Below are 15313 nucleotides of genomic sequence, written 5' to 3'. Positions count from 1 at the left end.
TTTTGTTCAATATTGTGTTCCTTTTACCTAGGAAGGATTTATGAAAACACAAAGCAGGCCCTTAAAATTTTTGTTGAACTGAGCAAATGAATTAATATATTTCTAATAGCATAGTTAACCTAATGCACTGTCAAGCACTGAGAAGTAATCTTTAGATGTATTTTAAAGGTAGATCTGAATTATAGTTAAAATATGCTGTTAACCACTTAATGGGAAAATATGTATTACTAAGTATCTAAAAAAAGTAAGAATTGAATTTATCTTATTTAAAGAATGTTTGACTTGTGAAAGGCAATGCTTGCATATCATCTAGCATAAATTCTTATTTTAAAGATTAAGAAATTCACACCTTATTATGTTAGATATGCCAGAGGCCACACAGCTTATTAATGTCAGAGCCCTAATTTTTTTCTGTCATATACTTTTTTTTGTACCAGGAATTGAACCCATGGCACATTTAACCACTGAGCCACATTTCCAATCCTTTTTAATATTTTTTTTTTTTAGAGGTAGAGTCTCATTAAGTTGCTTGCTAAGTTGCTAAGGCTGGCTTTGAACTTGAAGTTGATCCTCTTTTCTCGGCCTCCCAAACTGCTGAGATTACAGGCATGTGCCACCAAGCCTGGCTTGTATACTCGATTATAATTGTATATAACATATATGAATGTGTTTGATTTCCTAGTAAATTTATTTTTACTTTCTTATAATTTACTTACAACTTTGTTATGCTTTCTACAAAGTAGTTGTTAAAATGATGTTGTTCTTGCATGCAATTGGAGGCATATAGGGTATTTTTTTTTTTCTTTTTGGCTGGTGTTGGGGGTGAACCTAGGGCCTAGGGTGAACACAGGTGAGACAACTGCTCTACCAGTGAGCCACATCCCAATCCTTTGATATGCTTCTACTTTTTAAATATCCACTTGGATGTCTCCTGGTCAACAGAACTTGCAAACTCAAGTTCTTTATGATTCAACCTAAGCCTGGCATTTTTTTATATTAGTCTTAATAATTCATTCTCATTGCTTAGGCTAAACACTGGGGCTGGGGAGAGGTTGTTGTATATTCCTACCTCTCCTTGCCATTTATTTTCCATATCTAGAAAGTTGTCAAGTCCTGTGAAGCTTTATTTTCTCCTGATCTCTCCTGATAGATCTTGATTATCAGGGATGACCCCCTGCAAGATGTTGGACATGACAGAAATTTTTTGACTCTGCTTATGATCACTGAAACTATCCTCTTAAAAAAATCCAGTCAGATACAATTGTGCCTTGTTAGTGAATAATGAATAACTTCATTTAAGGGTGACCAGTGACGGATAGAGGAAGTATTCTGTGTAGCATTTAGAAGGGTATTCTGAACTTTGGGTGTGGCCAGTGAAATAAGTCAGCCTCAATATAGATCATTTTGAGAATTTGTTTTTCCTCCTGCTTCACTATTACTATTTTCTCAAAAATCAAAAGGAATAGCACCCCACCCTTTTTTTTTTAAGATTTAAAATGAGCTGTTTTGAAAGTCATCTGTGTGCAGATGGAGAAATTGAGTAATTAGCTGACTTTCAAAGCTACCTAAACTTTCCTGACCCATCAGGTTATGCCAAAGGGATGGAGAAAGTTAGGACAGTTTTAAAGATGCCTAATTTACAACCAGGAAGTACCTAAAAGCTCTAGGAGAATTTGACACAATGAGTTAGAGCAACCTCGTTTCCATTTCCTTCTAGTTCAATTTTGTAACATAAATAAATCCATGATCTATAATTGTTAAATAGAAGTATTTGAATGCCTCCTAGTGGAATCTGATATGCTCCGATTACATTTTTTAAAAAATAATATTAATTGAAAGAATACTCATAAATTAATAAAGGCATTAAAACTCTTTAATGAAAGTATGATGTGGAATCAGATACATTATCTGTTGTACAAAATTAACCAAAAATCTGGAAAAATATCACACATGTGACAAAGATAAGTGCATTTCAATGAAATTTTTTTATGTTTTTGGTTTGAATTACATTATTTAAATTGTTTTTTTTTCAATTTTTCACTTAAACAAATTAGCTTCTAATATGATTGGGTTTGCTTTGGTTACATTTATTCTTTAAGGTAATTGTGATTCTCATGTATATGTTTTAATTTATTTGCATAACAATGAAATAGAGAAAATAGTTTATAGAAAGTCTGTGGTCCATTTTCAGATAGTTTTTTGAAAATTTTGATTCTCAGTTTCACCAAAATTATTTTATTAGTAACCTTGAACTCTAGGCTACAGAAAAACTTTAAAATGACAAAAGAAGAATGCTGATTTAATTACTAGCCAGTAAAAATATACTTTACCTCTATAGAAACATAATTAAAATGAAACAAAGTCAAATGGAAAGAATTCTTATGAGGGTCAGTAAAAAGGAGAAAAAAAATGATATCTCTTTGTTAAGCATTAAAAATGTTTAATTAACTGCTTGCCAAAACAAAACAATTAAAATGGCAATTACCTTTAAAATAGCAACAATGTAATTGCAGCTGCTGTGATATAAAGCTAGGAAACAAAATGTTAATCTAGAATGAACAGTTTAAATATGAAATTATGATATACTTGGCTTCCTGTAGTACAGCTGTCAAGCTTGGGCAGTTTGCTGGTCAATAGTGACATTCTATGTGTCAGTGAACAGAGTCTCTTGATACCATAACCCACAGTTCACACATTACTGAAGCTCCAACTGTCGAACGTTCAAGTCCCCTGGTATTATTGCAGCTTCCAGACTCTCCTGACTGGCTCATGTTTCATTCTTTGGCAATTTGCCCTAATGATATCCCTCAGGAGCTTTCAGCCTCTCTTCTTTTCCATATTTAATCGTGCTGTATTAATCTGAGTGATGCGCAAACTGTGCTGCACAAATCGTAATTTCCTACTATATATTCTGAGATGCTTACCTGATTTTTCAGTTTTAACTTTATTTATGTTCTAAATTTTAACCCCAAAGTGTATTTTTATGTGGTTATAACTATCTACATATGATTCCCATGAAACTACTCTTGCTTTTTATATATTTTTTACAGGAGTCCCTGAGACATAAAAGACTTTATTTATATAACTGGTAGAGGCATTGTGAGTTATGTCATGTGTAAATTTTTCTATGATTATCATTCATCTTTGATACCTTGGACATGGCTTTTTGTTTGGAGGGTCAGCGGCTACTTATTATTGTTGTCCTTTTGTAAATTTTAGTTAACTGCCTGTCTCCATGGATCGGCTGCTCTGCTCTACCCAATGTATTGGCAACATATATACATCCCAGTGCTTCCTCTACACCTGCTGGACTACTGCTGGTAAGCTGGCTTTTGCCAGACGGCTTTAAATCCAGGTTTCATGATTAGAAAACAGATCCGCTTATTTGTAGATTAGGTAAACCTCCTGTATATGTGAAAAAAAAAATCACAGGAACTTGACTTTTGCGTTAGTAATACATACTAAAGAGTACTTTTATGGAGGCCAGAGTAGTTCTTTCCACAGAAAATTTGCCCTTGGCAAACAAAGCTCTTTAAATTTTGTGAATTTATTCTGCAGTCATTTAGATAATTCAGTACATAAATAGAAACAAAATTTTTGTTTGTGGCTGGGAAAATTGGACAGAAGTATGGTATTAATTAGAAAACCCAGTGTTCCAGGTGTCAGAACTTGTCTGGAAAGTCTGCCAGTTACTACATTGTCTCTGTCAGGGCACACTTTTGTTTCCTTTACCCCAGGATACACTTTCTTTTACCTCTACTTTCCCCAATAGCACACTGAATACCTTGTACTGACAAAAGGGTTGCTTTTAATATAAGAATTATTTTAAAATATAATATTGGTTTAAGTCAAAATTTCAGCCTAAAGCTGCTATAAAAAGAAAAAGAAAAAACAGTGTTGGGAGTAATAATAAAAGGTTTGCTTGCCTTAGAAACAACTCCCAGTGATTTCACCAGTCTGAATTCATTCAGGCCTCTAGAAATTATGAGAACAATGACCAATGACCCCCTTGTTCTCCTCCCTAGAAGAGTCTACATACTTAGAGTGAGAATAGCAGGGAGCAGACTACTAAAAAGCAGCTTTGGGACCTTCTTTAGGACTGGGGTATGTTATCTTTACTGCATTATCATTTTCTGGAGGCATACCTTAATTTGTAAGAAATTTGATGGGATTTTTTCCCCCTTTAAATCATACACATATATGCACAGGAGGAAATCATTTCAGCTTTAATGTGTTTGTTTAAATCCTAACTAATATTAGTAAAAATCAGTTCCTTTAAAAATAACATTTATTTAGCTTTTTATTTCTTGAAGGACAAAGTACTTAAGGATTAAAATTATATAAATTCATACATTAAAGTTTTTAAATTAAGTTTTTTGTGACTAATCTGCTTATAATAAGTGATGATAATAACAGTATAAGTACTTGGACACATATTTTGATTATACTGCTCTATTGGTTTCCACAGCATAGTAGTAGTATTGATAATGCTGTGAAGTAGGTACCAGTGACCTACCACTGCTCTTCTGCCCTTGGAGAAATGTTTCGCAGATTATAGGAATGCAATTAATTATATTATGAAGTATCACACTCACAAGATTAAGTGTAAAGCTAAACCTATAAATAGTCTCTTATGACATGTATTTTAGAGTTTTCTTTTGACCAGCACACCTACAATATCTTAACCATCCTTGAAGGCAGAGATTGGAGTTCATTCATGTCAACATATGCAATAGTTCTTTGCACACGGTGTTCTGTAATTAAAATTTACTGTATTGATGAACAGTTTAAAAATATAGGTCAATTGAGTGTTTCAAGAACTAACACTTCTAATTATGAAGTTTAGAATTATATTTTATCGGGTTATAATGCTCATGTCATCTTATTTTTTTCTATTAAAATAATCTGACCTCTTAGAGGTAACACACCTCTAAGCTCATTTCTCTATAATGAATTACACATTTAATGTTATTTAGAAACTGTTCAATGACTCAGGGAAATTTTTACTAATTCTTTCCAAAGCTACCTTTCTGATACTTTCCATCCCTGACATCGAATCCTTTTTTTTTTTTGCTGCTTCCATTATAATGAAAGAAGCTTGTTCTATATTTCAACCCTGGAATTTTCTTTCTAATGTCTGAAGTAGCTGTTAGGACAGGTTCTAACAGCTTTTATAACAGAGCGGTGATACCCAAGCAAGGAGTTTATCTGAAACTTTCTGAACTTTACAGACACAGTGATAGGTTAATTTCTACTGTAGGAACTAAGAACTATGATTTTTTTTTTCTAGAAATAGCCATTTGAGATTCTGGCTTTCTTCTATTATTAGAAAATTTGTTGGACTAAACAATTTTCTAAGAAAAATGGTTTTTCTTCCCTTTGAATCCTTCAAGTTAAAATCATATTAATCTACCTGCACAAGGGGAAAATATTTCATATTATCCCTTCAATCTCTTTGAATAAATGATTTTAATATTCCAGTTAAAAATAACACCATGAAGGTTTGATAGGAGTAGATGTATTATTGTTAACTCTTTAGAGTGATAAGAGCTTTCCAAATCCTGAAGTAATTCTAGCTCCTCAAAGTATTTCTGTTTTTGCATCTGATAGCTCTGGCATAGAACAGGTTGTGGAGAACCATAATGCCATCTTGTGACCATGGGTGAATATCGCATCTTGGTTTATTGATAAAGCCTAACTACTTTGTTGGTCTGTTCATTCATCCATATATTTGTTCATCAAACATCTAGTGAGCAACTATTTGCCTAGATGTGTGTATGTAATGTGATGAATAAGATTAATTTTTTGCCCTTGGGAGCTTCACAGATAGGAAGACATACATATATACTGACATAAACTTCTATGTGCATACACATACACACATAAAGCTCAGATATTGTAAGTCCTATTGTGGAGACATACAAAAGAACCATGCATGGAAATCGAAGAAACAGCCCACCTTCTTGGAAGGTTAGGGATGATTCTCAGAAGAAAGTTATACAATCTGTATTTTTCCCTTAATCAGCCAAAATAAGAGTATTTTAATGTGGCAAGTTTATGACACTGATAAACTATCTGAGTTCATAAATGCTTAAGAGGTGTTGTGATCTACGAGTAGTAAAAGTAAATTGTTGTTTGGTCAGGGAATGGTTAGTCAATCTTTTCATTTAGCTCATCTATCTGAATCTGCTATGAAATGATCAATTTAGCTTCTAAGGGAACACTTTTTTTTAAATGGAAGATTACAATTTTAATACTACCCCCAATAGATTGCTGTTATAGTTACAGGTAGTCTGTTTGTTAAGAAAACCTAAAAAGAAAAGAAAGGCAGTATTTTGAGTGAAGGTTAGTTTCTACCAAAAAGAAACAGCATTCATAATAGAGCCTTCTATATTCTGTCTTTTCAAAATAACTTCACTGATGGAAAGATCTAGGACAGTTTTGCACATGGATGTTAACATCTGTGTTGCCAAGGATCTCTTCCTGACTTATTAACACCCTAATTTAATTAGGAAATTTCAGCTAGGGTTTGCAAAATTTCTTTCCATGAGACTTGGCTTATTTTATATTAGGAGGTACACAATCCACTATGAAAAGGTGGGAAGGAAACACCTATTCAATTAATCTCATATTCTGAAAAATATCATAATTACTTTAGAAAATCTGTGTTGTAGATTAATAATGCTTGTGCCTCAAATAGCTCTATTTTTGGATTTTATTTAAAATTAGTGAGGAAAAATCTTGTGGATACTTACTTAGCTATCTTATAAACAAATTTTGAATTACTTTATTATTATTATAAAAAGTTTTGAGTTACTTTATTGTTTTATTATTTATTACTCTGCATAGATGCTTTTTACTGAATTTTTAATTCTATCTTTACAATTTATATAAACTTATTGTTTGTATCTCAAAAGATAAGTAGCCTTCATAATCTTTAAAAAGTATTTTTCTAGATGAATTTCCTAGAATTTTAGTAGATTACTTAGCAGTTTGAACTCTCATTTAATAAAACTGTGGTCCATCCAGTATCTCTTCAACATGTATAAGAGGAACATACTATGTTTAAAAGCCTTGAATATTTTGGCAAGCACTCTTCTATTAAAATGTGTTTTGGAATTTAAGATACCATAGACTTTCTGTATTATACATCTTGTGATTAGGATATCCTAATTGGAAGGTTTTGTGGTAACTAATAATTTTATACTATTTTGGATGTTTGGAGGGCTTAACATATTTAAAATCTTGAGAGTTGCCTACCTTATTTAGTGACAGTGGCCCAAGCCTGATTCTGGGGGCCCAGAGTAGTGATCTATACTTTGTTTGTTATCTGTAGAGTCCAAGGGATGAAAACATGAACTAGGGAGTAACTGGCCTTCCCTTATTTAAGTAAAAGTGGAACAGTCCACATTTGTTCCTCCTTTTTACTTTTTACGGAAGAAAATCTATTGGGTCTTGAGGATATCGAGACCTATAAATAGTTTTCAACTTTCAGTCAAATGAAGTATCCAGAATATCAGATCAATTCCAGATGGTCTGTTGCATAAAAATTAAAAAAGAATAGGAAGGAACAAAGCTACAAAAGGCAAAGACAACTGGGAATTAGAATGTAGTACAATAATAAGTAATGAACTAGAACGTACAGGCTACTGAGAAGCAAAGAACTTCATCCATTGTGTGAGTGTGTGTTTGTTTGTGTGTGTGTGTGTGTGTGTGTGTGTGTGTGAATTCTGGAAGTATAGGTTACTGTTTATCCATCCTTAAATGAACTTGGAACTTTCTGAGATTACTTTGAAATACCTGAATCTGTCAAGGTGCCTGTTATTTTTATCTATTATTAGTTCTCAGTAGAAAAGTGAACACAGAGTTTGGACAGCACTGTTTTAATAATGGCAGTGATGGTTAGAAAATTATGCAAATCCTTTGAGAAAGAGGATTATCTGTTTGCCTTAATAGAAAAGGTTTGCATTAATAAAGCACAAAGATACCCATAAAAGAATTGCCAAAATGTTTTATTTTTATATAGCTATTTGTTCACATATCTTCTATCACTTTTGTAGACATCTGTACATTCTTATGTTTTCCTGTTAGATAATAATTTTGTTTGAAATGTCAAGTTGAATAATTTTCTTCTTGTATTTCCTAAGAAATATTTCTAAAATTACTAGTAGCATAGATTTTGTATACTAAAAGTTCTTTAATGTTTGCATTTCTGCTAGGGTACAAGATTCACAAGGAAACACATTTCAGTCATATTGTTTATTATTATTCCCAAGCCCCTACCTCAGAGCCTGGCACCTCCAATATCAGGCATTGAATTAATTAATATAAAATCCTTGTTGTATTTGAGTATTTTTAATTTATTAAAATTATTTTATTCATTACACTGAAAGTGGAATAAATCTGAATTTATAAAACTTAAATTAAAGGTGATATACATGAGGGAAGAGAAAGCATATTATGGGAGGAACTTGTTTATTTTTTGCAACTCTACTTCCAGAATACTTCCTGGCACACATTAAGTCTCAGTAAATATTTGATGACACTGTGACTATGTAACTGACTGACTGACTGACTAAATATTTGGAGACATAGTAGGTATGAAATAATGAAGACATATTAAGAAAAATCACAGAAATAAGAATGAGAAAATATGTGCAAAAATGTAATATATTTGATGATTATTTAGGACTTATTTGCTGTGAGGTATATGGAAAAGATTCAACTCAGACTGTGGCCTAGGCCCTGAGAGTCTTAAATAAAAAATGCTTTTTAGGTATTATAATCTTAATTTAATTACAAAAGATTTTGTGATTTTTAGATAAGCCAACCTTAATTTAAATGTTAATGACCTCTAGGATTAAATTTGAGTTTTATATATTGAATAATTTTGAATGTAGAATGTGCTGTTCTGGAACTGAGCATTTAGTAAATTTAATTTTTTTAAGCACTTGAAATACTTATTGTTTCAGTTTTAACAAACTATATGAATATATATATATATATATATATATATATTTTTTTTTTTTTTTTAATTTAGTGCCCCAATGCCATACCTGATTGGAATACACTCCAGCCTCATAGAGGTGAGTATCTTTTAGAAACGAGATAGTGATAAAATTTACTCATTAAAAATAATACTTAAAACAGTTTTGTTTGAAAGAATATCAAATGAATAATACCAAGCAGTGACTAACTTCATATTTAGGAGCTAATTAAATGATCATTTAAAAAAGTTAGCATTGAAATAATTTCATTTAGATTAGTGTACTAAATGAGCATTTTTAGTGGCATGAAACCCATGAAAATAGGTTATGTTTTATAGAAGTCATATGGTAAGTTTTGAATACTAAAAACTTTAATCCTTAATGAACTACTTTTCTTGATGGTAACTTGATATCTTTTATATCTTTTTCTCGGAACTATATTTTGAAAATTAAAATTTACGTACTTGTGGCTCAGAAAATGAAATGTTTTTATTTTGAAAACTTCATTTTTTTAGTTTATTTCTATGTGGTTTTAATATGATAATGACAAACTTTGAAATTAGAATATAGCTTCTTTTTATATTTTAATTTTCAGTCCTGTTGGGGGATGAAAATTTGGGATTTTTTTTTTAGCTGTCATCAGATCATTCCAAATGATTTTTTTTTTTTTACTTAAGTTATCCTTGTAGTGAAACTACTTAAACTTCAAAGTTCTTGAATCTGAATCAGTGATATTACCAGAGTAGACTTTTTGGAAGATTAGCCTGTGAAAAAATAAACAAAGCTTTGTATGAAAGCAGAAAATTTGAGTCAGTTGAGTGGAAACATTATGATGGGTGATTTCAGTTTTCTTTGAATACTTTTCTCTTTTGGCTGATTGTACAGATTAACAATTTAACCTAATTTCGAATTAACAAAATAATGAGTTAAATGTGGTTTTCTTAGTTGCTGTTACTATATACATCAGTCCTTCCCTTTGATCAAAGAAGATTCTTTTGATGTATTTTAAAATTCTCAAGGATCTTATGAGAGAGTCATGTTCCAGCAAAAGGCCTGGATTATAGAATTACACCTGAGCTCTAGTTTGGGGCATTTTTTTTTTTTTTGCAAAATAGTAGGCAGTATTTTTTATTTGCTTCATCATTAATAGAAAGTAAATCTTAATGAATTTTTAATAGGCTTGAATTTTTTTTATATTGAAATTCGGGTTGGATAACTTTATGATTTCTTATATTTTATTCATTTTTATAAAAGTTTTCCTATAAGCTCAGGCATTTTCACTGAAAAAACAAAGTATATGAAATGTAGAATAGATTAATTTAGGTATTCAGTCTGGTATTAGATCATGGAATATTTCGTAGCATTTTTTAAAATATTTTTTTTAGATGTATGGACATTTGTTTTATTCATTTATTTGTATGTGGTGCTGAGAATCGAACTCAGTGTCTCACACATGCCAGGCAAATGCTCTACCATTGAGCCACAGCCTCAGCACCTCACTATTATTTTATTGATCAGTTTTTTGTTTGTTTTTGTTTTTGAAGTGCTAGGGATTGAACCCAGGGCTTTACACATGGTAAGCAAGTTCTCTACCACTGAGCTTCATCCCAAGCCCTGACCAGTAGCTTGACTTGATTAGGAATCTAAACATGGTTAGATTTTTTTTTTCCCTAAGGAAATCATCAAATTTGACTTTCATATTATTGTGCATATTATTATGCATTTTCACATTAGTGACTTTCTGTATTTAATGAATGTAAGATGATAATTTTTCTGTATATTTATACAGATGCAAAATATTTAAAGTTGTTGACACTACCTATTGATGGGTTATTTTTTTATATAATATTCTATATCAATTTTTAAAATTGGCTTTCCAAAATTAATATAGAAATTATACATGTTTTAAGTGTTCAGTTTTATTTATCATATATTTATTGGCCATATGTAAAGAAAATATTTTTTAAGGAGCAAACTTAAAAATTTTTCATGTTTTGAAATTATTGTCTTTAAAAAAGTGCATTCTAACTTTAAATAAGCTTTTGTTATTAAACAAGAATATTTAGAGCCACAGTTAGGTTAGTTGAAATCTCTATAATTTTTATTCACTGGTTTATTCAAGTTGTCTTGATAGTCAGCTTTATTTGGTTTATCTGGTTTAATAGTGAATGAAAAAATATACTTGGGCCCTCAAGAATTCTTTTAAAACAGTTGGGTGTTATTTAGTAACTTTCTTCTTAATGTATTACACAATGATATTATATATTGCAATTTTATTCTTACTATTTCATTATTGGACTTTTCATCTAAAATTTATTTTGTGCTTATTTATTTTATAATAAGTAATTTATAATTAAAATGTGGATGTAACTACTTACATAGTTTATATGTTAGACTGAGATAAGTAAGTTTTTGCATTTTTTTTTAGCAATTACAATGAAATTTTTCAAGAGTCAAAATAGTCTTTTTTCTCTTTCTTGTTCAAGACAGTTTCCACATATATTATCAGTTTATAAAAACTTCCATAGTTATTTTAAATCATATTAATGATATTTGAATTTTTAAAATTATTTTTTATGTAATCATTGAGTAAAGAATGGCAAAAAGTCTCTTTTTAAAATAAAAAAAAATGCTTCTAAAATAAAGGAAAAACATATTTTGTTCTTTCTGAAAACTAAACTTCAGGGATGATCTCAAAGCAGACTAAGGTATGTAAAAGAGATTAAGAGTAAATGAGTAAAAGCTATAAATATGAGAATTGTCTTATTTGGTTCATTTTACAAAGGACTATTAAGTGACATGTTGTTCAGTTTCATAAGGTCATATGATTGCTGCCATGGTGTCATTTCTTTGAATTAATGTGTATAATGTACATCCGTAGTCACATTTGCAGAAGGGTTTAATAGAGGGCATGAAAAGACTTAACCTACTTTAACACCTTACTGTTTTCTTAATAAGCCTTTTAGTCTATGTCCAGTTATTATTTTCTTATTTTTGAAGAAAAAGGAATTCTTTTCTCATGTTTTCTCACTCTTATTTTTATATATTATAACTTTATAAGGTATAAAAATATGAGACAGATAAAAAGGTAACATTTGATTTTTACATACCTATTTCGAAAAAAAATTGCTTAAGCTTGATTTGAAGAGAAAAAATAGTTAACATACTGATGCTATTCCAGATTTTCTTTCAAAAATACTGGTTTGCCTCCTTCCTTCCCTCCTTCCTTCCTTCTTTCCTTCCTTCCTTTGTTTCTTTCTTTCATTCTTGAAATTATTTCATATTATGGCCTCTCAGTTTCTTAATTAAAACTGAATACATTTTTCTATTCTTTTTTTTTTCTCTTTTTGAAATAGGGTCTTTCTCAGACCCTATTGCCCAGACTGGCCTGGAACTCATGATCCTCCTGCCTTAGCCTTGAGAGTAGCCTGTATTGCCACACCCTGCTTCATGTTGTTATTCTTATTGATTAATTCTTTGAAAAACAATTCCGTGGGCACTATTTTCTGAGTTTATAAAACTAAAAGTAATTTTGAAAAAAGTGAACATTTCATATTAATTATTCAGACTTTAGAGTGTTATCACAAAACATTTTGGGGCACATTGGCACTATCCTGTGCTTTTTTTTTTTTTTTTTTTTAATACTGGGGATTGAACTCAGGGGCACTCAAACACTGAGCCATATCCCAGCCCTATTTTGTATTTTATCTAGAGACAGGGTCTCACTGAGTTACTTAGTGCCTCATCAGTGCTGGGGCTGGCTTTGAACTTGTGATCCTACTGCCTCAGCCTTCTGAGCTGCTGGGATTATATAGGCTTGCACCACTGTGCCCATCTATCCTGTGCTATTTTTAAAAGCTCATTTTACTTCTTAAAATATGTGTCTAGCTCCCAGATTATTTACATATTTTCTGGTATAAAGCTAACTTAAAAATGAAGATGTATATTATAGTTATAACATAGTTTGTCCAAATATCATTACTACAAGTACACCAATATAATATATATTTGCTTACAATATTAAATGGATTATTATATTTATACTATAGTTAATTTATAAGTAAACACATATTTCTGTATTTAAACCTCTCTTAGTGTGTATAGGAAGAAAAAGAAGTGAGTGTATTTATAAATGTTTTTTGAAATAATATCATTAGTGTCACCAGAAATGGTTCTCTGTGTCTTAGAAGTGACTATCTTTAAGGTCTTATTTTATAATACAATGTGTTTTTACAAGATGGATGTTTAAAATAGTGTATCTCCCAAGAATTCATATCATACGTAGATATTATACCTCTCTTAAAACATGAATTCCCTACTTTAGGCTGTTAGTTCACTAGCAGATTTAACATTCTACCAAATGTTCAGAAATTTGAAATTCTTAAATAGATCGGAGAAATTTCAGTTATAATCAGTTTAAAAAAAATAATTGACTTAGCCAATTTAAAATTTGAGATATTTAAATAATAAATTTCAAAAATGGCTTTTATTCTGCAATGATAGTTTTTAAAATATTACACTGAAATTATTTATTGATCTATTACTAGTTGACCTATAAAATTATGGAATTATAAATTCATGGATTTATTTCCTTAATGAACACATTACTTATCACTTATCACCATTTGCTATAATTTAAATCAAACAAATAGAAATCAATGCTTTTTTAAAAGTATATATGATAATTTAAATAGGACAAAATAACCATAACTATTTTCTTTATTAGGTCAAAAACTTTGATAAAATTGTAATTTAGTATAATTTGTGAATATATTGAGGTATGTTGACTATTTTAAAGCTTTTAAATAAATAAGACAAATAAAATGGTCATTCTGATAGACTATTAAATTTCATTGTTTACCATGAAATTGATGTAAGGAATATTGCTAACTATAAGTTCCAGCTTACTCTCCTCTCTGTTACTTTCTCTTAGACCACTTTCAGTCCTCATCATCAAGGTATATCTACTGGTATAGAAATGTAGAGAAAATATTTATTCATTTTAAAATGAAGATCAATACTGTGGTCATAGTTATTATTTTATGTTGTCACTACAGTGTGATTTATGCTAAAGATAGGTGAGGAGCTGGGTACAAATTACTGTATTATTGGATTGATATTCATTTGATGAATTTTAAAGACTAGAGGTTTTTGTGATGCAAGTGTGCCAATTTTATAATAGGTTTTGTTGCATTATCTCTTTGGTAGTTAAATTAATTCAGTATTGTATGAGCAAATACTGCATTTTAAGCATTTCTACCAAATGTTTTGAATGGATAATGATCAAATTTCCTTCCTAGGAATACGAAGTTGTTTATATCCTTTTGTAATGTAGGATTTTTTTGTTGAAAATTTCAAGCCTTTGCATTAAGATAATGTTTTGGTGTTTAAAAAAAACACCAAAAAACATATAGTTTGCATAGAAAATATTTTGTCTTTTTCATATATGTGTTTTTTAAACAGAGAGTGAAAAACAAATCATTGGAAGATGTGGTTATGTTAAATGTTGACACAAATACTCTAGAATCACCATTTAATGACTTGAACAACCTGCCAAGTGATGTGGTAAGTCTGAAGGATATTTTGTGAAGAATGTATATGTTTTCTCCTGGACCCTTGAGTTAAGAGTTATTTTCTCACTTTTTATCTTAAATAAAAGGGTTAGTGTGTGCAAGTGGTGTGAGAGGAATTGATGTAGTTCTATTTTTAGCATTTTTACCTTTTGGCAGTTGAGGAGATGTAGAATGGGACATCATATTCCTTATTGTAAAAGTACCATCATAATTAAAAAGCTAGATGCATTCATTAGGCAGAGTTTCTTTAAACGTAAGTCTCTTCATCTCATCTTAATCATTATATTACAAAGTAGGCATTTCTGTCTGCCTAGTGGCATGTCTTGCAAAAGAATGAGAGAGTTTTTGAAGGCAAGAAGAAGAAGGGGGCCAATTATCGGCTTTTGCTTCCCTGCCACCTGCCAGCGCTTTTCCTTTTAATTAATGATCTGATGGCACTGGTCAATATAATAAGAAATGCTTGTACAGTTGGGGTCAGAAAATTCTGGCTTTGATCTCCCTCAACTTTCTGAAACATTTATTTGTTTTCTCTAAATTATTTCAGTTTTATTTTAATCTTTTCTATCCTGCTGAGGACCGCAAGAATGAAAACCTACACTGTTTGTCATTTGCTTTGGCAGAGCAAAGACTGCTTACTTAGAATTCTATTTGTAAATTAAACTGCAAACGCAGTTTGTCATAAAAGACATCTGATCCTTTTGAAATGACGAAAACTGTCTTTTGTCTGTAAAGGCTGATAAATTAAGTGCCAGT

General features: G+C 30.7%; 1 protein-coding gene across 2 annotated transcripts in view; it reads left to right on the top strand.

Moving 5' to 3' along the window:
- Positions 1 to 15313, top strand: part of Dennd1b (DENN domain containing 1B) — a 221848-nt gene that overhangs the window by 120990 nt on the left and 85545 nt on the right. For both annotated transcript variants that reach the window (XM_078022530.1, XM_078022531.1), the window contains 3 exons: positions 3220 to 3320; positions 9041 to 9086; positions 14451 to 14552. In XM_078022530.1, coding sequence (XP_077878656.1) covers positions 3220 to 3320; positions 9041 to 9086; positions 14451 to 14552 — 249 coding nt within the window. The remainder of the gene's footprint in view (positions 1 to 3219; positions 3321 to 9040; positions 9087 to 14450; positions 14553 to 15313) is intronic.

Source organism: Ictidomys tridecemlineatus, chromosome 10 (genome assembly GCF_052094955.1).
Source record: "Ictidomys tridecemlineatus isolate mIctTri1 chromosome 10, mIctTri1.hap1, whole genome shotgun sequence".
Classification (NCBI taxonomy): domain Eukaryota; kingdom Metazoa; phylum Chordata; class Mammalia; order Rodentia; family Sciuridae; genus Ictidomys; species Ictidomys tridecemlineatus.
This window is presented reverse-complemented; position numbering and strand designations above follow the sequence as displayed.